Here is a 24728-nt window from a genome sequence, read left to right on the forward strand (position 1 = left end):
CGGAGCAAAAATATCCTCTTAAGGTGCAAAGATTTCCATATTTACTGGAGTTTGGAGTCCCTGAGGTTGGGACAGACAGATCCAGGGCATTCATTGATCTGGTACTCAAAGGATCCCAGTTGAAGTGTGCTGGGACAGAGCTGGTACTATTGGATCCTTCTTCCTTTGTGCTTTTCCTCTTGGACAGAAGATCTGTGCAGACCTAATTCCTTAGGACCCATGTGTGAGGACTCATCTGACTTAGATTGAGATGAGGAGGGATCCTTTTTTCTTAAGGGGCAGACCTGGATGGGGATCTGTCCTTAAGCCTATGGCCATGCCCCCTACTCTTGAGAGGGTTTCCAGGGCTTAGCGGTTTTGGCCCCTATTCTGCAGCTCATGCTCAGAGGGGTGTTGCTTGCAGTTTGAGGCTGTTGTACATGGGGATCTCACTTGTGTGGATCCAACTGGGGGTTCATGGCCTTCTACGTGAGGTGATTCCACAGATGGAGGTCTCACTCCTCAGGGGTTGGAGGAGGGAAAGAGCAGCAGATGCTGCACTTGGTGGCTATGTGAGCCTCTCCAAGGCAGTAAAGGCAGCTCTGGTATTCACTGCTGATGGAGAAGGAGCCGGGGCAGGAGAAACAGTTTTTAAACCTTGGGACTCTATACGGAGAGATGCAAAGCAGGGAGAACTAACTAATTAAACTAGCTATAAAACACACTGAAACACTTAAGTTTAGACTTACTTATAACTATTTACTATTTGTATTTAGATACTGAAAGTAGAGGAAGATCATAACAGACACACTGAGAATTGTAGAGCAGGCCACGCAGTGGTAAGAAGGAACTGGAGAAGCACCAGTCTGCACCATCTTTTATGCACTCAGTTCAGAGCATGAGAAGAGCAGCTGCATATGCAGGGACCAATGGAGACTAACATCCAGTCTCTGCACATGGAGCGCATGCATATATCCACGTGTGAAATACAGGAACTAGTATTCTAAAAAGAGCATCAGTTTATTTTGGATTTGTTTGATCCCAAAAGTCAATAGAGATTTTTGGGTTGAAAATTCACCCAAAATAAAGTTTTGCATGAACTGCCAAGAACAACACTTAACTTCACACTAATCTGCACCTTTTTAGCAGGAAAATTCACAATAAAATTTTAGAACATGACAGAATTAAGATTAGTCACCATAAACAAATCAAGGTGATTGCTTCTCATAGGTGGAAAGGCAAAAATGCTCTCAAGAAACTTGTTACAGACAGTTCTGATAATTAGTCAAAAACCCCCAATATTACAAGCTAGAAACTGTCTGTCCCTAAACAGAGGACTGCAACATTAAGAGTTTGTAGATTTATTCTCACATATCTTGACAGTATCCTCATTTGCACTTTGTGTGTGTGTATATAGGTGTATGTATATATATATATATATATATATATATATATATATATATATATATATATATATATATATATACACATATATATATATATACACACACATACACATATACACACACACACACACACACTCACTCTTCACCTATGGATTATTTCCCCTCTTACTTTCTACTGACAAAAATCATGTAAATTAGATTTGTTCAAGGTATTTCCATTCTCATGTACAAAACTTATGGTAAGTGTGCAGCAGAGAACGAATGAACATCAAGTCCTATCTTTGCCATTTATATCCTGCTTTGATTTAGAGAACTGTAGCTAGTTTTATGGGCTCCTCTGTCACCATCTTTTTCCTATATCGCCTGTACATAATGACTAGAAATAGTCAATAAATCATCTTTGGGCTGGGTCCCAAAAGACATTTTATAAGTAGTTTGAAGAATGATTTGTGATGCTCTCTCCCCCATTTACTCAAAATGAATGATAGTAGATGCTATTGACAACAAATGTACTTAAAATGAAGCCAGGGAGGCTTTTCAAGTGCAGTAACAAGCATGGAGCAGAAAGAGGATATGTGGAATTAGGAAGGTCCAATACAGCATGTGAGGATCCAGAAGCAGCAGATGTCTGCTGAGATGCAATTCCCGTTCAACTCTCAGAGAAAGACTAGAGAACAGTTTTGTCCCTCAGAGACTTGAGCTCCAATTCCCAAAGAATTAGTCTGATGTTCTTATGGAAGTTATGGAATTGATCCCTTGCCTCTCCTCCCTTAGGTATCGCTCTATCTGGAGGGCATTCCACCCAAGAATCTCAGCTGGAAGCACTCCAGTGCAGCTTTCCTGCCTGGTTTGACTCTCACTGCTCCAAGTATTTTTCCAGTGGTTATTAGATTTTAACACTGTAAAAGTAGTGCTAGGTGCCCACAACGAAGTTGAGAGGCTGCACCTAAATTTTCTTATGACCTTCTGAGAATGCTCATCTGTTGCTGTTACATAAAAGTCATCCATCCATATATTGATATTATATATCAGACAGATGAGATACAGTACATTAACTCTGGAACCTGTCTAAACACATTAGCATTTGGCAAACTAGGTACAATACATCTAACAGAAGAAGTAGCCCCTCTCGAACCCTTCCCCTCCCCCCCCCCATATGTTCTTTATTAAATAGTTTCTTTTAACCTTAACTTTAGTCTCACCACCCTTAGTTTTGTTTTCTTAAAGGAGAGGATATCTGGTAAAATACTCTTTACTTCAATCTTATACCGTGGTCTCTCTGATCTGCTGAAACAAGTTTCATTCTCTTTCACACAAGGGAACTCAAGTCTTGTTAAATACAGAAGTTTGCTTTGTTCGCTTTGTTCATTTTTAGCATATTGGACATATTGAAAGAGCAGAAAGTGAATATTAAATATGCTTCATGTACTGGGGCCTGATGCAAGAGAATTCACAAAATGCCTTATGGGCCAGATCCTCAAGTTCTATTGAGCTATTCTTGATGCAGGACCATGTGAAGGAGACAAGAGTAATATTAGACCTTGGCATTCCCCCATTCCCAGGGGCAGCTGGAGGCCTATTCCGCTTTCTGTTATAAGCAGGCCAGCACTCAGGCTGCTTTATCCTACATCAGCTGCAATGGCCTCTTAGGAGCTACTCTTTCAGTCAAGGGTCACCTGGATGCAGTGTGCTTCAGCACTCTTCCCTTCCCCTCCCCTCCCCCCCAACTAGTACACTATACCACACAGAGGATTCCCCTACACAAGAAGAATGCCCATAGCAGATTAAACCTGGTTTTTCACCTTTTCACCACCAGAACTGCACGCAAGGAATAATCGGGCACAAATTACGTTCTGAAATATTTTCTCTCTCTCACACACACACACCCCCCTCCTAGACACACACAGGTATTGTAAGAAAACTGCCAATTTAAGTGCGAAAGACTAGGGACATCTCTTTCCATTTTTATTGATTTGGAAAGAGTCAATGCATTACTCATTTGAAGTATGTAGCAAAAATAAGTTGATGACAGTATGCTAGTATCTAAGTCATTTGTAGACATAACACAACATCCTACTTTCAGAAAGGACACTGCTAAGATTGGCAACCCTAAAATTTAGCCTACAATAAAGAAGTTTTACTTTTATGTATTACTGCCCATGTAAAATGTGCCAGCCTGAAAGGCCTGGAGAAAGAAGTCATTGTTGTGGGTTTAAATTTATCCACACCTCCAAGCTAACACTAGCTCTCACACTTTGAGAGAGTAGTTCTAGGAATGAGATGGTAATACCCATAAATTCTTTAGCCTCTCCGCTTAGACTATGAAACCATTAAATCAACTAATTATTTTGAACTATGGTTTCCATGATATGGACACTGGTCCACTAGAAACTGGAATAAGACCAAAGACTCATTACACACGACAGTAAACAACCATATAGTAATGATTTTCTAGCACAACTGATCTGGCATAGATTAGTGAATAAGTAACCCCAAGGCAAAAAGGTGCGTAAACCCATTTCCAACCTTCTGATTCATTCAGTTCCCACCCCGAGCTCCAACTATTTTTCTTTTTAAATACATCTTGGTTTGTTTGGCTGCCCAGATTAGGGCCTGGGATTTTAAACCAATGCATCCCTTAAAATTAGAGGACGTAATAATACAGAAATTTTTACAACAGAAAAGTAATCAAAGTCAAGGAGGAAGGACTGGGATTACACTCTAGGCCACTTAACCTTGGAAGCTAATTAACTGGAAAGAGACTTGGCAGGATATTTGAAAATTCACATCATAAGGAAAAGTTTTAAATATACTTGGATTCCAGATCTTCATGAAGTTTAGGAGCTTCTTTCTTCCATCAAGAAATTCTTTATACAGGAAGGACTAATGGGATAGAAGCAAGTTCAAAATTTTGCCTCTTATGAATGTGCCACGCTTCTTATGTTGAAATGCCTGCATACCGCCAACATTGCATACTCTAAATGAGTAACATCTGCAGCAGCAGCATGTATAAATTAACTTTACAGAACATCCATCAAGGGGGAAAAAAAGTCTTCCAGGAGACCTATGTTCTTCAGCCATTCTAATTTACTATAAGCCTCTTGCAAAGATAATTACCAGTAGGGCTCACAGAGTAACATCAGTGTCATAGAGAACAGTTGCACTTCAGCTGCCAGACAGCTCACTGTCAAACCAAAGAGCTAAACTCAAGAATTATCCAATTAAGGTAAAAATCACTATATCCAATAACTAATCTGGCTCCCTTTAAGTGCCCTTTATTCTTCTTTATGGGTTGGAAGACCATTTAAGCTCAATTAATAGAGCTTGTTTTAAGAGTATATGCTGGAACTTTGGCTCCAGAGGCTTTTAACCTCAGGCTTCATACTTGCAGGTAGTTCCCATCTTTCATTCGGAAGATGGGAACTTAGCTAGCACTAGAAAGTTAAATACCTGTCATTTGCTGTTAGAACTGGGACTGTCACATTTTTCTTCCATCAGAAGAGTGTATAATTGAAATATATTGGGGGAAACTTGTTAATATTAACCAAGCAGTTCTGCCAACCATCTGCAAGACATTTAAGCATTGTTTTAAAGTAAAAGGAAGGAGTAGGATTTTGTACATTCACCACTGGAAACTTATTTCTTGTCTTGTAGAATTCACAAGATTGAGGTGTGCTTGGGGGAAATGAGAGACACGCCCTTTTCACTGCAATCCACTATGGGTATCTTAATAACCTGCACCTCTTCATGCCCACGATAAGCACTCCAACTGTTACACTGCTTTAGAATCTCCTACATGAAGGCTTTTTCTTCAAGCAACGCTGCAGCAGACTTGTGTCAGTGTGTAGCTACAAAGTCCAGAAATGGTTGGGAAGAACCACCCTCACCATCAGATAAACACAGTGCAACTGCAACTTGTAAATGAAAGATCAAAACTAGGTCAATCTGAAGTGTGAGACCTACATAGCCAACTAAGGTCCAGGAATCTTCCACTGAGACGCCCTCAATCTGACAGCCAGAGTACAAACCTCCAGGCCCCATTCTATAGTCCTGTCTGATTTATGAGCTAGCTGGCACTGACAGAATGCATTTCCAAACAAACAGAGAGGAAGTAGAGGAAGTTATATTGCGGCCCCACTACTTGTTGCTCAGTCCATGTAGGGATTTCACTAGAGGCTACAGAGCCTCAAGCCAGTGGATGCAGGGAGGTTACTACAACCTGAGCAGAAATCACTGGAGTGATGAAGGGGGGAAAACAGATGGCTACTTTCCCCCCTTTTCTCAAGAGAGAGTTCTGGGTTGATAAGCAAGGATTTTAGAAGGCTTCAGGGGAACAGGTGAGGTTATATACCTAGGATCTTTTCAGAATGGTGCATGCTGAAAAAAGTGCTACTATGACTAGTAGGAGACCATACCATAGATTAGAACATTAAACAAATACAAAGACTGTCCCTGCTCCAAAGATTTGAACATATGTGGTGACAGTGGATCTTGCTAAAGCACATGCCATTCTTTTTAGCATTGCATAAACACAACATGCAAAATAGTTTGAGGGACAACAATTAGGAGGAAAACCCAGCCTACATCTAAAGTTTTGTATGGGTCTTTTCAAATAAATGTGCCTTAGCTTATTTTAACTTATTTATTATAAAGTTATGGGGTCCTGAAAGCACACAGGTTTTGCACATGAACTTTGTACATCTACTATAGGATTCCCCATGATGAGCCAGTCACCTAGATACAGAAGGATTACAATATATTGCATTCCAGTATATAAACTGCTCTTGCCAAATACATTGTCAGTGTTTTGAGGTATTTTATCACTGAAGAAAGCTCCACAGTGGAATACTTTGATTCATGTAAAGGAACTTCCTGAACTTCTGAAAACTGACATGAAAGACACATCCTGCATATCCCACTCACTGGGGTACCCACTGGTGAAGTGCCAGCATCTTCTGCCTTTGGTAGAAGATAATTTAGCTCAGCTGACAACATTCCCACAATAAAACCTTGTTTTAAATCAAGACTCATGTGATCTTGACAGTTTACACTGTTAAAACAGATTTTTAGCCTGCTTTAGGTCTATACACAAACTAGCTTCTAAAGGTTGAAAAGCAATAATCTGCTCAGGATTTCCCTCATCATCCAACATATATGCACTTTTAAAATTATGGGAAAGTTAGCAACATGTAATTTTGTTGCAGAACAACTTAATTTAACCTATAAAATTTGGTTAAGTACTCCAGCAGTATCCATCTACTGTAAGTCAGAGTCTTACATCATGAAGTGATAATGGTGATAACTGTATTTAACCCTTTTAATATCCACACTGCAGTACACTCACAGGAGGAAGTAAATTTGGTATCAAGTACTATGAGGTGATAAGTGCTTTAATGGTGAGCGCTGTACAGTTTTCCAATATACACTCATAAGGTATGCACTGAAAGCAGCAATGGTATGCTTCAGTTGTCATTAAGAACCAAATTCTGCATATTCACACCTGTGAAACTCCTTTCAAAATCACATATACCCATGGGTGTAACAGTATAAACTTTGGCCTAATGTTTTTCTTTCAAATTATCCTGAGTCCCTCTCGGAGCCCAAAGGATGCCCCTATTTGTCTGCTATTCACTCCTGCCCCGTCAGCAGCAATCTAGATGACTAAGAGTGGAAGCAACTCAGTTAGCAAGATGGCTCACCGGAACATACAAGTCTGTCCTCCTCCAGCTTCTCCCTGGAAGCTGAATATGCAGCTACTCAAGAGCTACCAGTCTTTACTGGCCACATTCCAAAAATTATGGCTCAGTCCTTGAATAAAGTGAAGACACTGGTCTTTTTTGTTGGCTCACTTAAATAAAAAAAGTGATGGGGATAGAGATGCATACTTGAAAAGATCCTGTGTCTGGCTGTGCTCATTCTGGTTTAGATTCTATCCACCTGAAAGCTAACCAACTAGTCTGATTGAGATCTTTGTTCCTCTCTCTGGGACTGAATTAAGAAACCTTACACTTCAGTTTAAAAAAAAAAAAAAAAGGGACCTTCTCCTCACAAGGCTCTTTAAAGTGAGGCTTGGCAAAGAGGGAAGCAGAAAACCCAACATTTATCACCAACATTTTTCTTGTGTTCAGGTTTTGTAGGAAGTGAAGTGGCTCAACTCCACTTCAGTAAATGACCCACCAAGTGCAGAAGCTCAAGGATTCAGTTTTGCCTCAAATGTGAGTCATTTCTAGTTTGGCACTTATTGAGGGAAATGGGGGGAAAAGTCATACCGTATGTTACCTTGGAAATCTACAAAGTAAATGAAACACACTGGCTCTCTCTGCTCCTTCATAGCCCCATCATCATCAATTTCACATCAAATGGCAATACAGGACTGCAATAAATTATGTATCTGGGGAAGACACTTCAGCTTCTCTTCTGCGTTGAGGCTTATTCTTTCTGCTCACTTCCACTCCCAATATTAATCTGCAGGCAAGCTAGTGTCATTTAGAGCTCTGGGGCAGGGGAGAAATCTGATTTGTACATGTGTGATAAGAGACTCAGTTTAGTGAAAGATTTGGAAATGATGATAAAAGTATCTCAGCACTAGTATTTTCTAGCAAGCCAAATGGGTGCTTAGGACAAGGGGAGTGTGGCTACACAGATGATCGGATGTTGCTGCATAAAGAGTTCATGTATGGCTGTGTTACTCTGAGCAACAATGCCATGAGAGAATTTTACCAAACATGCAAAGCCAGTGCCAATAAGACCACCACCAAACTGTGAAGTAATAAGGGTAACCCCAAAGGAGTGTTACCTGGGCTAGATAGGGTTGCCACCCATCCGGGTTTTACCCAGACACTCTGGTTTTTGACTTCTGTGTCTGGGTGCCATTTAGGGTTGCTAGGTGCCTTGTTTTTGACCAGAAAGTCTGGTCAAAAAGGGGACCTGGCAACCCTAAATGGCTCCCAAACCAAAAAGTTCGTTTACCACAGGTTGGGAGGAGATGCCGGCTCATTAACCATCAGCCAGTGCCATTTCCTACCTGCAGACAGGCTCTTTGAGATGATCCAGTGAACAACTGGGGGGGAGGAGGGGGGGAAGAGAGAGAAAGAGAGAGGAGTGAGGCCTCAGGAAAAGAGGCATAGTAGGGGGCGGAGTCACGAGGGTCCAGTTACCAGCAATTAAAAACATGGCAACCCTAGCCTGGATTAGCTGTCTGATAAGCCAACTCCTGCACCTGGGGAAAAGATGTAACTTAATTAGCCAACCCTTATAAAAAAGAGGGCTGTAAGAAGGGAATCTGCAACAGCTGGAGGTTCCTGGGGTGGTGCTCCCAATGAACTGCCACTTGAGCTACTGCTGAGACAAACTGCTCCAGAAAACCAAACAGACAAGAGAGGAGACGGTCTGGGAAGCCCTTGAGGGCTGGAGACTGAGCCAGGAAAGCTTGTTATGGGAACTGCTGCTGCGAGAGACCAGTCTGGGGAAGGGACTGCTGTGCTTGCACAGACTCTGAAGTAAGAGTCTGCAAGTGGTGGAAATTGTGTTGGTTAAGAAGTCTCAATTTAAAAAAAAAAAAAACCAAAAAAAAAACCCACTATCCCAGCTGAAGATAGCTTCCCCAGATTCCTTGAGAAGTCACAGACATGACTTAACCCAGGAAGTGAACTGACCTAGCAGAATAAATCTTGGTCAGGCAGGAGGAGGGCACTATAAAATAGGCCCAATTACATAGACTATATCACACTCTGTATATGAGTGAAAGAAAAAAAAAGTCTAATTTTGAAAGAATTTAAGCCATTTAAAAACATTATTGGTGTATCCCCCCCCCCCCCAAGACATTACACCAGTGGTTCCCAAACTTGTTCCGCCACTTGAGCGGGGAAAGCCCAAGGACCAGTTTGTTTAACTACTGCGTCCGCAGTACGTCCCTCGGCCCGCGCCGCTTCCAGCAGCTCCCATTGGCCTGGAGCAGCGAACCGCGGCCACAGGGAGCCGTGATTGGCCGAACCTACGGACACAGCAGGTAAACAATCACAGCTCCCTGTGGCCGCGGTTCGCTGCTTCAGGCCAATGGGAGCTGCTGGAAGCGGCACGGGCCGAGGGACGTACTGCGGACGCAGTAGTTAAACTGGTCCAGCCCACTAGGGGCTTTCCCCGCTCAAGTGGCGGAACAAGTTTGGGAACCACTGAATTACACATATACACCTTTTAAGCACTGTGGGTGAAATTCTGACCACTCTGACTTCAACAGGGCAGGCTAGGATTTCACCATTGTGAGTTGGACTTTAAGGACTTCTCCATATCACTGGAAAGTTATACCTAAATTGAGCACTCAAGAAGGGGTCAGGACACTGGCAGGTAGTTGAGTCCAAGAATAATTTGTGGTAAAATGTTGACAGACATTTACATTTGTGATTGCCCATTTATCCTGAGGGACAGCAACAAATGTACATATGACAATTAACTTTTGGTTTTTGCGGAATAGGAAAAGCTTAAAAAAAACTATTATAAAAAATAACTCCCATTTGCACTCCTATTAGGAGCTCCAGCTTTGCAGAAAGCTTACTGTGTCTTTGCAAAGCACTGTGGAATTCTAGTACATCTTTCCTTGTTTACCATCTTTAGATTGAAAGCATTTTGCAGTAGAACCTCAGAGCTACGAACATCTCTGGGGAAGGGAAGTTGTTCATAACTCTGAGCAAAACATTATGGTTATTCTTTCAAAAGTTTACAACTGAACACTGACAATACAGCTCTGAAACTTTACTATGCAGAAGAAAAATGCTGCTTTCCCTTTATTTTTATAGTAGTTTACATTTAACACAGTACTATGCTGTATTTGCTTGTTTTTATTTTAATTTTGGTTTCTGCTGCTGCCTGATTTGGAATGGGAAGTATGCAAAGTAGCGTGTGGTTGACTGGTCCGTTCGTAACTCTGGTGTTCATAACTCTGAAGTTCTACTGTTTAGTTTAGATCACTAGAAAGTAATCCAGAGTCCTTTCTAAACCTCAGTAGTTAACCTGCTAAATAAAAACTGTCAGAATAATATGGATGTGGGATTTAACTCCTTTTGAATCAAATAAAAAAAAGAAAAACGGGGAAGCAGCAAATCCTTACCTTTCTAGAAGGATATGGATTTTGGTCATGTATTTTTAACTAGGATTTGATGAGCTCATGGCTATATCCGCGTGAGACTAGAGGACAGGATTTCCTTCCAAGTTTAAAATACTGAAATGATTTTTCACCTGTGTTCATTTTATTTTATACTACAAATTATACCCTGTTCACAATGAGTTACTTTTTATTGTAATTTTCTAGGATGGTACAATGTAGTCCTGTGCCAACGTTACATTATGAAGTAAGCTGAATTCACTAGAGTTTAGGAAGCTTGTTTTTAATTGTCGAAAAATATTAAAAACAAGTTTAACAGCTGGCAGTTTGCCAGAAATAAATAGAAACTGAAGTTCTTGCTCCTAAACTCTCAGAATGTCTATTTTGTCCAGTCACCTCTCCTATTGACTGCAAGTCTTTGGGTGATTAAGTTACAGTACACAGAGAGCAAAACATATGCTTTTAGTCTTCAATGGGTTTTTTCCCCTTAAGTAAAAGCCAAGAATGAACAAAAGTAAAGCCTCCATATGCAAGAGCACATATGGAGGATGGAGCCAGAAAAAAAAAAATAGCTTCATGTCTGCAGAGACATTTCTTAGCAATGTTTAGGTGCAATATGTACACACGCGGACAAACAAGGAGAAACTAAGGTTTCAAGGGATAGGCAGTTTTTTTATATACAAAAAGAACTCAAACATCTGTATCTAGCTTCACAGGTTTCATGGGATACAAAACCGTTTTTACAAAATTAAGTGCTGAAATTATATAAGGCCCCAGTAAGAGTAAGCCCTAGTCACTTCAGAACAAAGTGACATCACTACCATACCTCAGGTTTTTGACTTTCAACCCATGCACCAAGGTATGGCCAGGCATAGTTGGGAAGTGTGCTAGTGATGTTTTACTGTCTGTATCTGTCTAAACTGTCCAACAACATGTGAAGAGACACTGAATGAGAGTTGTTTAGTGGGAACAGGAAGAAGTTCATATAATGGCCACTGTAGCAATCTATACAATCCCATGGCATACTACATATAAATGTCCAGAGACTTCTCATTTACTGCTACTGAAATTCATAGGAAAGCAGCAACATGGGATACCAGGAAAGCAGAAGACTTCTGATTGCCTGAAAACGGGAAGCTTGCATTTAAAATGTTGCTCAGTTACAATCCATAGTGGTGCTAGGCTCTCAGGCATTTATACCCATCCCTCTAAATTCCAAGAGTTGGAAATTCAAAAAAAAGACATAATCTTCAGTAGAACAATAATTTCCACAATTTAATTATATTTCACATTTCAGAACCTAGTACTGATCTTCATCAACTTGATAAAAAAGTAATGACATTTTGACACTGAAAAAAAGCTCCCTCAAATATAGTTTAATATACTAGACAAAATTTATGAAAATTAGAGCTGAAGACGATCTATTAGGTAGTAGAATCTATCTCCTTGTCATTCAGCATGCCTGTCTATTTTATACTTTGATTATAAGCAATTCGGGCCAGAGACCGTCTCAAATGTGTTCATTACAAAGCACAAGGGGCTCCTGGTCTATGACTGGCGTTCCTAAACAATATAAATAAATAAGTTTCTACATGCACGCTTTCTTAGTTTCATTCATTCAACTCATACAGAAGTCATACGATCATGAGTAGTTCCACAATCCCTAGTGTTTACACTCTTAAAACATTTGTATACTCATATCCTTTGAGTCATTTATTGAAGTTTTAACACACATACACACAATCAAATTAATCCCTTCTGCTCATCTACAGACTCCCTCTAAGCTGTCATCTTTTGATACTGTGCTAGTTAGATTCTTTCAGTATTCCATATGAAGTCCCATCAAAGCCATATAAACGCTATGCTTTGTCATAAGATACCTACCTCTTCAAGCACAGCCCCAAATGTCATCTCCTGTTTTTTAATACATGGTTTTGCATTGTGATGGGGCAGTACTTTGCTATCTTTTACTCCAAATTTTCATTCTGTATAAGCGCTTTCAGGACAGGTGGGGGGGGGGGTGGTATTAAGCCCATACAAAGCATTTCTACTCTCTCCATCAGAGATGAGAGCTTGCATTTTTTCTAGTTAATCATCACTGTGATGTTCTGCCCATGTTTTACATTAGTTCTGTTTGCACTGATGTTCAGAACTCCTCCTTACATAGCATGACCAGCTGCCATCAACATGCCATTTAATTCCTCTTCCAGATCACTGAAAGATATTTAAAAATGGGATCTAACATGGCAGTTCATTACAACACATTCCCTCCAGCTTGATACATTGATGCTACCTCTTTATTATCGTCCTTATGTAGTTTGCAATCCAAGCAATATACATGTGGACAGATCAAGGTGTAACAATATCATGATTACCTGAGTATCTACACCCCAGTCCAGAATAGTGAGAAGGCAAAGCACTCTAGCCACTCTTTCTCCAGCACAACCTTATGAAGGGAGGACTGCAAATTCAGCCCTATATTGCCCAGGTTCTGGGAGTATTCAGGGGAGTCTGCACAGCCTCTTGGTGAGGCCAGACCACTGTGATGGGGGACATAGCTAGGGCCAAAATCTGACCCAAGAAATTTATTATGGGGACTACACTCAACTGTAAGCAGCTAAATGCAAGCTCCAATTTTCAGGGCAAACTCACTTTTACTGCATCAGAGAAATAAATTTATGGAGCAAAGCAATATAACATTGTCTCCTTCTGACAAAATAAATCCATTTAATCATTTGGCGGTGGTCTAATAAACCTTGAACTTCAGAGCCCAGAGATGTGCTCATAAATATACAATTCTTCAAAAAACAAAAATCTCCCAGTGTGAATCACTTGTCCATAAGCCCCAGAGAGAGAGAGACACTTCACATGATTTAAGACATTGAGACAAATTTATGTAGCTGTAGACAGGAATTTCCTGATTCAAACACAAGCACGAGAGGGAACTTCCTGTTTCCTCTTTCTTTCCTCCAAGAAAGATTTTTAGGAGGATTTACTAGTACTCCAAGCCATTAATTCCCTGGAATATATAGCTCAGGTTAGGTATAGGATTACCATTTACTGTACTGCAGCAAGAATGTAATGTCTGTGTTAATCTAAACATGACTCTACTCTGCAATTCAGAAGTGCCACTATACTATATGTTTCTGTATGCAGGTTGGTACACCAATAATGCATGTCCAAACCCTGATCCAGAAAACGTACTAGGACAAAACTGGGACCAGAGTGAAAACCATGGCAGTCAATGCCATATTCAGTATACAATTTGTAAGCCAGTGGACTTCTGTGCACCTAGCAATAGGATCAGAACCTAAGGCCTGGTCTACACTATGAGTTTATGTTGGATTTAGCAGCGTTAAATCCGAATTAACCCTGCACCCATCCACACAACGAAGCCATTTTTTCGACATAAAGGGCTCTTAAAACCGATTTCTGTACTCCTCCCCAAGGGGATTAGCACTGAAATCGACATCACCTTTTCGAATTAGGGTTAGCGTGGATGCAATTCAAAAGGTATTGGCCTCCGGGAGCTATCCCACAGTGCACCATTGTGACCACTCTAGACAGCACTCTGAACTGGGATGCACTGGCCAGGTGTACAGGAAAAGCCCTGGGAACTTTTGAATCTCATTTCCTGTTTGGCCAGGCGTGCTCATCAGCACAGGTGACCATGCAGTCCCAGAAACAAAAAAGAGCTCCAGCATGGAGCTAACGGGAGGTACTGGCTCTGATCGCTGTATAGGGAGAGGAATCTGTGCTATCAGAACTACGTTCCAAAAGATGAAATGCCAAAATATTTCAAAAAAAAAAAAAAAAATCTCAGAGGCCATGAGGGACAGAGGTTAAATCAGGGACGCAACACAATGCTGCATGAAACTTAAGGAGCTCAGACAAGCGTACCAGAAAACCAGAGAATCAAACGGACGCTCCAGAACAGAGCCCCAGACATGCCGCTTCTATGCTGAGCTGCACACAATTCTAGGAGGGGCCGCCACCACTGCCCCACCCCTGTCCATGGACTCCAATGATGGGGTACTTTCCGCCATGCCTGATGATTTTGCAGATGGGGAAGATGAGGAGGAGGAGGAGCTTGGGGACAGCACACAGTTCTCCCTGACAGCCAGGATCTTTTTTATCACCCTGACTGAAATACCCTCCCAACCCAACGAAGCCAGAGAACGGACCTCTGGTGAGTACCTTTTTAAATATAATATAGGTTATAAAAGCATGCGTTTAACGATTAAGTAGCCCGAGGACTTGGGATGCATTCGTGGCCAGTACTGCTACTAGAAAAGTCTGTTAACGTGTCTGGGGATGGAGTGGAAATCCTCCAGTGACATCTACATGAAGCTCTCCTGGAGGTACTCTAAAAGCCTTTGCAGAAGGTTTCTGGGGAGAGCAGCCTTATTCCGTCCTCCATGGTAGGACACTTTACCACGCCATGCTAGTAGCAAGTAATCTGGTATCATTGCATGACAAAGCCTGGCAGCGTATGGTCCCGGTGTTTGCTGGCATTCAAGTAACATCAGTGCTTTCTCTCTCTCTGTTATCCTCAGGAGAATGATATCACTCATGGTAACCTGGTTGAAATTAAACTCCCCTATTAAGGGGACATTCTGAGGTGGCCGTTCCTATTGGGCTCTTTGCCTGTGGCTGAAAAGAAATCCTCCCCACAGATAGCCACGTGGGAGGAGGGGGGCGTGTGTGTGTGCGCATTGGCGCTGAGCTGTTTGCATTTGGCTAGCAGGGATCTTCCCTGATACCAGCGAGGCGGTGGGGGGAGGGGTAAAGCGATCATCCCAGATAATTGGATCGGGGGAGGGAGTTAGTTTGGTTTCTGCTGCTGCATGTTAACAGGAAAACCGCAGCACTAAATGGCCAGCTCAACAGGCTTTGCTTAGTATGGGAGAGGAGGGCGCTGCTGTTATGAAGGTTGAAGAAGCCGAAAGACTATGGCTTACCATGGCCGCCTGCAAGCCAAATTCTGTTGACCGGCACCACATGTGCGATCTCGAACACCAAAGCCGCAGGCACTCAATATAAGATGCAAAATGCGACGTTGTACCAAAATCACATGTGCTATGTAATGTGAATAGTGTTGTTCACTGTGAAAGCGTATAGCCATTGTTCTGTAAAATGTATCTTTTAAATATTTCACTCCCTTTTTCCCTCCAGCAGCTGCAAATGTTTCAAGCCTCCCTCCTCCGTCCCAAAGGCTCTCTCAGATAAGGCAGCGGAAAAAAACACATGCACGATGAAATGTTCTCTGAGCTCATGCAGTTGTCCGGCACTGACAGAGCTCAGCACAATGTGTGGAGGGACACAATAGCAGACTACAGGACAGTGGCCGATGAACGTGAGGAGAGGTGGCAGCAGGAAGATCAGAGGAGGCATGAAACAATGCTGGGGCTACTGTGGAATCAAACAGACATGCTCCGGCATCTGGTGGAAGTTTATGAACGGCAGCAGGATCACAGACTGTCGCTGCAGCTCCTGCTTAACCGCCCTCCCTCCTCTCCAAGTCCCATAGCCACCTCACCCAGATGCCCAAGAATGCAAGGGGGGGGGGGGGGGGAGAGAAGAGGCTCCAGGTACCTAACCACTTCACCCCAGTGGACAGCTCAAGCAACAGAAGGCTGTCATTCAACAAGTTTTAAAGTGGCCTTTTCCTTCCCTCCTACCATAACTCACAAGGTAGCCCGGGTGGGGTATCTATTAATAAAGAATACATGTTTTTTAAACGATAGTGACTGTTTCCTTTGCAAGCAAGCTGTGATCGAAGGAGGGAGGGTGGGTGGCTTACAGGGAATTTAGAGGCAGCCAACGGGGTGGGTTTTCATCAAGGAGAAACAAAACAGAAGTGTCACACAGTACCCTGGCCAGTCATGAAACCGGTTTTCAAAGCTTCTGATGCGCAGTACTTCCTGCTGTGCTCTTCTAACCGCCCTGCTGTCTGGCTGCGCATATTCAGCGGCCAGACGATTTGCATCAACCTCCCACCCCACCATAAACGTCTCCCCCTTACTCTCAGAGATTGTGGAGCACACAGCAAGCAGCAATAACAATGGGAAGATTGGTTTCACTGAGGTCTGAGCGAGTCAGTAAACTGCACCAGCGACCCTTTAAACGTCCAAATGCACATTCTACCATCATTCTGCACTTGCTCAGCCTATAGTTGAACATCTCCTTACTACTGTCCAGGGTGCCTGTGTATGGCTTCATGAGCCAGGGCATTAAGGGGTAGGCTAGGTCCCCAAGGACAGCTATAGGCATTTCAACATCCCCAACAGTTATTTTCTGTTCTGGGAAGTAAATCCCTTCCTGCAGCCGTTTAAACAGACCAGAGTTCCTGAAGATGCGAGCGTCATGAACCTTTCCCAACCACCCCACATTGATGTTGGTGAAACGTCCCTTGTGATCCACCAGTGCTTGCAACACCATTGAAAAGTATCCCCTGTGGTTTATGTACTGGTTGCCCTGGTGGTCCAGTCCCAAAATAGGGATATGCGTTGTGTCTATGGCCCCACCACAGTTAGGGAATCCCATTGCAGCAAAGCCATCTAGTATGGCCTGCACATTTCCCAGAGGACTTTGGAATGTTTCATCATTTTTAGAGGTAGGTGAATCCTGCAGAAAAATATTGTGTAAGAATCAGAAAATTTAAAATGAAAACACTTCAGCGGAGTATGCAAGTTTACTTGCCAGAAAAATGCATGTGACCAACTTTATTTTCAGGAATGCTCACAAAGCACAAGTTTTAAATTTTTATGCCAGAATATTAGCAGAAAGTGAATTTACTTTCTGCAAAGATGTGCAGTGTCTCAAAAGTTATCCCCATTCAGATCCCGATTCTGAAAACTCTTATGTTTAGGCTCAACTCTAAGCATGCAAGCAGACCCACTAACTTCAGCATGGCTACTTACATCCTTCACACATGAACTGTTAGTAATTAAGCATCTGAGCCTCACTCCGGAAACACAAAGTACTCTGTGATTTGGGGTGACCAGTCAAACCCAAGCAACAGTTCAAATTTTGGATTTAAATTTTTCAAAAAGCAAGTCATAGATAAGAGGTTCTGAATACTGAACATGTTTGAGAAGAGTCTCAAACAAACAAAGATTCAATCTGTGTTAAAGGCAGTGTCCATTGGGGAAGCACAAATAGTCTCACAAGAGGCTTCTGTATGGGGAGAGATAAAAATGACTGGGACTTTTCAGCTTGGAAAAGAAATGACTAAGGGGGGGGGGGAGAATATGATAGACGCCTATAAAATCATGACTGGTGTGGAGAAAGTAAATAAGGAAGTTATTTACTCCTTCTTATAACACAAGAACTAGGGGTCACCAAATGAAATAGGCAGCAGGCTTAAACAAAAGGAAGTATTTTTTCCCACAACGCATAGTTAACCTGTGGAACTCTTTGCCAGAGGATGTTGTGAAGTCCTGATGTTAATTAAGATTCCACAGTGGGAGGGGGTGGCAAGTAGTGTGAATGCAGAGGCAATTCTTGAACAACAGTTACTGTTAAGTAACTTTTCAAAGGTCTGTGTACCCTCACTTGAGAGAGGGAGAGAGAGAGATCAACAAGCGGTGCTCCACCAGGATAACTGGACAAGGAGTTTAGCTTAATACAGGCAGTAGGACAGCTCTCTGAAACATACCACTGGAGCACAATGCTAAATCCAGGAGTAGTGACTGGTGAAAACATGCACCAAACTCAAAGTACTCCTTTGCAAATGTACACTAAGGGAACCAAGGCATCATATGTTGCTCTTGGAAATTGCCCAGCAAGAACATGACTCCAAGTGACCGGGGTCCTGGCTACTTCCTTCTGTTCTCCAAGCACAGAGACCCCAGTGGGGTTCAGGGCATCCCACAGGGCATAATTAATGGGACACGGTATGACAGTTAGCTGGATGAGTAAAACATCCTGTCAAAAGCATCCAGCTTATGCCGTCCTGTCAGAAGGGCCAACAAGGTAACTCACTGTGCTCCTTACTCTCTTCTGTGTTGTCCATTTCACCTATGGAGCTGGTCAGAGAGGTGTCCTTCAGCTAATACAGGATACATCTTACCACTCTTATATACAGGAGGGGAGTGAGAATGAAGAGGGAGACAGCCAGCCTTGGCCAGCTTGAGAAGGCCAGAGCTGATGGGTAGGACCAGCTTCTCCAAGGTTTGCATTTTATTATGTTCAATAGATGTCTCTGCTGCCATACACTACAGTTTGCAACTGTAGTGTATTTCCCTTTCTCCCCAGTAGTTCCTGAAACTGTCTGTGTTAGTCATGAAGGGAAACAAATGAAGCACCAATATGATCCTCTGCTAAGGTGCCATCTTATGTTCCTACAAAGGAGATTTTTAAGATTCCTCTGAATGAATCTCATCCCATTTCTCAGATATAGGCAGATTCTCCCACAGATCTTAAAGGCCTGGGCTGGGGCAGTTATCACTGCTGGAAAGGAAGGTTGCCTTGGTACTGGGTGAGGAGGTGTCTGCGATAGAATCAGAGTCAGTGTCAAAATCAGGCAGAGAGTTAGTTTCACAGCCTCCAGCAAGGGTTTCATGAAGTCCTGTATGTAGTGCTACTTCAAAAGCTTGAGAGGGCCCTGCATGATATCCTTTTATGATGTCTGGATCTGAAGGGATGAAAGACGACCGGGGTCTTGAGGTCAAGTTGGGGAACCAGGTTCATTTCCTAAGGGGTTGAAGGCAGTTCCAGATTGAGACTGGAAAAGTCAGTACAAGCACAGAATCAAGCAGCATAGAAGCATGTGCTTGGGGTGATTAGTAGCCTCATTTGTGCCCCACACACGCCAGCATGGAGAAAAGCGAAGGCATTACTGAGATCTTAAATAGCGAGGAACCTACGTCAGCGCAGAGATGTCTCCCTCTGTAAGGGTATAGAAGAGACCACAGCGGTGCCATTGGCTAGTACCTGGGGCCCTCATTGAGCTAGGAGTATTAAGGAACAGAGAGATGGTGCTTCCACTTTCCTTTTGCTTACATCCCTCCTGTGATGACATGTTTCCCATCTTTTACCTGCGTGGACTTGTAGAACTGAGACCAAGGCATCGGCATCAGAGAATAGATGCCGAGTTGGTGGCTGGGGCAACTATGTCAAATGAGGAGTAGAGACAGAGCTGGGTGCTTCCGTGTTGTTAAGGCTATTGAGGGCCGAATAGGCAGTTGCCAGTTTCGTGCCGCTTTTGATTTACCAGCACCAGTGGCATGAGGTAAGAGATTCTGGCCCAGCATAAGGCCAAGGAAATTCCAGTCTTGGGTCTATGAGAAGAAGTGGAGCTGAGACTGGAACAGAAAAATATCTTAAGTCCCATGACAAAGAACCTCGTAATTAAGGCTGGTCTCAGTACACTCAATAAGTGCATCAGAGTATCAGGCTGTATGTATTGAGAAGACAGATGAGCTTGGATCCTCAAACATCTCTCCCTTCTAGTGCAGGGAATGAAGTTGTGGTAAACTGCACACTTGGGTTACCAAGTGTATCTGCTGTCAATATAGAAGGCACTGGGTACGGGCATCAGTCTCCAATATGATCTGGTATCATCTCTTGAGACTCTTAAGGAACTCAGGGGCTCAGCAAAATCCCCAGGAGGGGCTGAAGGTTCCTGAGACAAAGGCAGACCATATATGATATGCTACCTATACAACTCTACACAACCTACCTATGAGGAAAAAAAAAAAAAAAAAAAACTATAATAAGGGAAGATCTAGCCTGAGGACATGAAGGCAACAAAGGAAATTAGGACAATGTCATATGAGATCTCTCATGCACCCTTCCCCCTCCTTTATGGATATCTGCACCCCAAAAAGTAATTAAATCCCTGTACCCCCTCGATGCTACCTGCATCAACCCCACAATCCCCCTGCATGTTGTTAAAGGAGTTCATTCACCAAAAAGCTCTACTGCACAGAAGGGGGGGGGGGGAGAAGGGGGCTGACCATCTCAGTGCAGGGTCCCCCACCCCTATTCACAGAATCATAGAATCACAGAATATCAGGGTTGGAAGGGACCTCAGGAGGTCATCTAGTCCAACCCCCTGCTCAAAGCAGGACCAATCCCCAATTAAATCATCCCAGCCAGGGCTCTGTCAAGCCTGACCTTAAAAACTTCTAAGGAAGGAGATTCTACCACCTCCCTAGGCAACGCATTCCAGTGTTTCACCACCCTCCTAGTGAAAAAGTTTTTCCTAATATCCAACCTAAACCTCCCCCACTGCAACTTGAGACCATTACTCCTTGTCCTGTCCTCTTCTACCACTGAGAATAGTCTAGAACCATCCTCTCTGGAACCACCTCTCAGGTAGTTGAAAGCAGCTATCAAATCCCCCCTCATTCTTCTCTTCTGCAGACTAAACAATCCCAGTTCCCTCAGCCTCTCCTCATAAGTCATGTGTTCCAGACCCCTAATCATTTTTGTTGCCCTTTGCTGGACTCTCTTCAATTTATCCACATCCTTCTTGTAGTGTGGGGCCCAAAACTGGACACAGCACTCCAGATGAGGCCTCACCAATGTCGAATAGAGGGGCTCAATCACGTCCCTTGATCTGCTGGCTATGTCCCTACTTATATCCAGCTCCTCGTCCACTGTCACCCCTAGGTCCTTTTCCGCAGAACTGCTGCCTAGCCATTCGGTCCCTAGTCTTTAGCGGTGCATTGGGTTCTTCCGTCCTAAGTGCAGGACCTTGCACTTATCCTTATTCACCAAAGACAGAACTGCAATTAAGGCTCTAAGGATTTGTGAGAAGGTTGAGGGATGGAGAGCATATTTTCCCCCCCAACATAGTATCCCTTTGCAACCAAGGTTTTAGCTGACAAACCAGAACTAAAGCACGAACCCATTCCAATTCTGGATGTAATGTGGAGTGGTGAGTTTAGACGCAGGGATTAGAATGCTAATTCCTCCCCTACAAAACACTCCGAGGTGCAGATTTCAAGACACATGCTTGGTCCATTTCTAGAATAAGTTCTGATAGTAAGAATTGATGTGAACACTCGTACCAGACTAAATCAGATCTCTGGCTGGCAAAATTTCTGACTTCATGGGCTCTTTTGAAGGGGGAGCTCATTTGGCAGTAAATGAAAGGAATTTCAATGTCTGTATAAAAAAATGGTGTTTTTCCTTTGTCACTATCTTCATGCATATTTTGGATGTGAGTGACGCGTATTCTTTGGCACTTGCCTACTGGAGTCTCAAAGAATGTAACAGATCATAGGCCTCGCTACAAACAGACCCAGTGATCTTATATTGTCCTGGGTACCATGAGGGTGAATTGTACAGATGATCATTAAATGTTTAAAAATAAAAATAGAGCACCTCTTTTGCAGTCAGAACAACAACAAAAAACTTTCAAACCTTCCTATTGGTTCCCTATTACCAGCTGACCTTTCCAGCAGTCTCCTACAATGCTTCAGTGCAGACCAAATTCATTGCTGGTGCAAACCACTGAAACCAATACGTTTCTATAAGGATGAATTAGATCCTGTGTATCTAAAACCAAACACAGTAAAATTTCACTGAAGTGAAATTGCAGAGGTAGCATTTATGGATAACAGCTGGAGAACATTAACTCTGTCTCTTTCTCTTTCTCCCTGGGGTTGAAAAATGTTGCTGTTCAGACAGGAAGCAGTCATATACCACACTGCATACTACAAGATTTACAGGATACAAGAACAAGTTGCAAAGCATTAGAAATAATGCAGTGGGGGAAGGGCTGATGCAGAACCTATCACAGCAGAATAATTTTAATTGTCTCATATTTTAAGCCTCACTGATGTAGTTTACACAGAACAGAAACTGGTCCAATCGCTGAACATGAAAACTGGACAGGACTTAGCCATTTAAAATGGTTAAATATCACTCCCCATTATTTACTCTTCCCTGGACCAGGCCCTAGATGAGCAGAAGTGCTAAGTGCACTTAACTCCCACTGAGGTCCATGGACATTAAGATGCTCAGCACCTACCTGAAGGTGCTCACAACACATTGTTAAAAACTAGGACCGAGATCATGTAAACAAATTGGAAAGGCTAACCAGGTGTTTGATTTCACTCAGCCCTTATTGGGATCCAGCAGCGGGCAGACAGAATGACCCTTGGAAAAAGTTATTGACATGACTAAAAATGCAGACTCTACTGGTGGTTACAGGCTGATAAAGCAATAAAGGGAGCAGGAGTTACAGCAACAAAAGCTATGTTAGGTAACAAGCACACCCAACTACTTCAGCTATCCATGTGTATATGCTTCATCAGGGACTAGTAACTCAGACCCTACCTTGCCGCTCCCTGTGCGGAAAATGCTGTTATTTTAAAATGCAGTCTTTATAATGGCAGACTATGTTGGAGTTAGCACCCCTACAAATAGGGTATCGCAGCAGAATTTATTCAGTTAACTTGCTGCAGTTGTGCTCACTCTTAAAAGGGGGAAACCAATTTCTTTTACTACAAAAAACAAAAAGTGCTTTTACTCTTTTACCAGCTCTGGCAGCTTCTTTCAGAAGCTTTCCATTTGCCAAAAATCTTGGAAATATAAATGTTCCCTGCCAATAACTTCGACGACATGAAGATAACAGACTAATCATCATTGATTAGCCAACACAGTCTGCAGAGAGAACAGACACGTATAAGGAGCTGTCAGGGAGAGAGACGGGTCAGTTGACACACCAGGGAAAACTTTGCCGTAGACACTTCAAAACCATGTAGCAGCAGCTCAGTGAGGCAGAGCCACCCAGGTGGGAAAGGGTTACTGCATGTAAAGCGCATACAGGCAGCATTCAAGAGCGATGGGAGCTATATAAGAGTAACCAGATTTGCAGAGTGACCAATTGGTGTCAGTACAGGAGAGGGCATAAAAAGTAGCTGAGGCTAAAAGGACGCGCAGTGAGGCTGGAGAGGAGAGGAGGGGTGTGTGTTTTAGAGCTGGAGATTCTAGCTCCCATCTAAGGTCCAGCTGCTTTACACGAATGTATAGGAAATATTGGTTTGAACATCCTTGATATTTCCCATGCCACCCATATGGTGGCCGGAAAGCTCCCCCTCTTTCTGCCCTCCCCAACTGCAAACAAGCTTCAAAAGTTGGGCTACAAAGGGAAGCGAGCCAAACCCATCCCGCAACTGGCCAGCCCCCTCCCCCGCTCTCCCTACTGCCTGGGAAGGGAACTTTTCCCACTCTCGGGCTGGGGACACACACAAAGCCGACTCCGCAGCCGGCTGGACGTCCCCGCCCGCCCCAGCCCGAGGAAGGAAGGCGAGGGGAGCGGGGTCCCGCCCAAGGCGCCCGGCGACTAGCTGGGCTGGGCTCACTCACCCTCACTGCCGTACTGTTTGCCATTGTTCGCGCCCATCCTGCAGGCTTCATGCTCTCCGGCTGCCCGCACACACCATGGCTCCCCGGCACCGAAAGGAGGCGACTGGGGCGGGGACCCCGCTGGTCCGGAGGTTCGGCTTTTACATGCTACAGGCACTCGGGTCCTTCAGGGGGAGCCAGCCCCGCCCCACGCAGCCACCCCAAAAAGGGGGGGCGGAGAGAAAGTGAGGGGAAAGCCCCCGGTGCCCTCACCCCGCGCTGCGGGCACCGCGGCTGGCCAGCAGCTCCACTTATAATCCACACACGGGTCAGCAGCAATCCCAGCGCGCAGCCGCCTCCTCCTCCCGCCGGCAGCGACTGATGCGCCTTCCGCAGCCCGCTGGGGCGGGGCCGCTGCTCCTCGGGTCCCGCCGGCGCTGCCGGGCTCCCCTTCCCCGCCCGCGCCGGGAGGGCGCAGCAGCCACTTGTTCCTCGGCCCCGCGCCGGGCCGGGCCGCGCTCGCCGCCCTGCTCCGCCCGCTCCAGCGCCGCAGACTTTTGTTAGCGCCAGGCGCCTCCTCCCCGCATCGGTCGCTCCTTGGGCCGAGAGGGCTGGGCAGAGGAGGGCCAGGCTGGGGGGGGCTGCAGCCTTTTAAAGACACAGCGCGCGCTCCCCGCACGCCCCTGGGGCCCGGCCTGCGGCGGCGGAGCCCAGAGGCGCCTATTTAAGCAGCTTGTAAGGTTTCTCCGTCGTGCGAGGCAGGCTGGTGGTGTGTATGTGTCAAGGAGGAGAGTTGGAGACGGATTTCTTATGAAATCCCCACTGATTCTCGCCCCGGCCCCACTGGCTGATGTGTTTGGGGAAATCCGTTGTTTCTTCCCCACCTATCTGCTCCCTGCCAGGGCATGTGTTTTCCGCTGGTTTGCACTGTAATTAGAGAC

At 44.0% G+C, this 24728-nt stretch overlaps 1 protein-coding gene across 4 annotated transcripts in view; it reads right to left on the bottom strand.

The window, feature by feature from the left end:
- The window catches only part of FBXL7 (F-box and leucine rich repeat protein 7), a 332196-nt gene extending 307882 nt beyond the window's left edge, over window positions 1-24314 (bottom strand). For all 4 annotated transcript variants that reach the window (XR_012157376.1, XR_012157377.1, XM_073332295.1 and 1 more), the window contains exon 1: window positions 23809-24314. Coding sequence is in view for 1 of the 4 variants with exons in the window: in XM_073332294.1 (XP_073188395.1) it covers window positions 23809-23845 (37 nt within the window). In the remaining 3 variants the exon portion in view is untranslated. The remainder of the gene's footprint in view (window positions 1-23808) is intronic.
- Between the last annotated feature and the right edge of the window lie 414 nt (window positions 24315-24728).

This window comes from Lepidochelys kempii, chromosome 2 (assembly GCF_965140265.1).
Source record: "Lepidochelys kempii isolate rLepKem1 chromosome 2, rLepKem1.hap2, whole genome shotgun sequence".
NCBI lineage: Eukaryota > Metazoa > Chordata > Testudines > Cheloniidae > Lepidochelys > Lepidochelys kempii.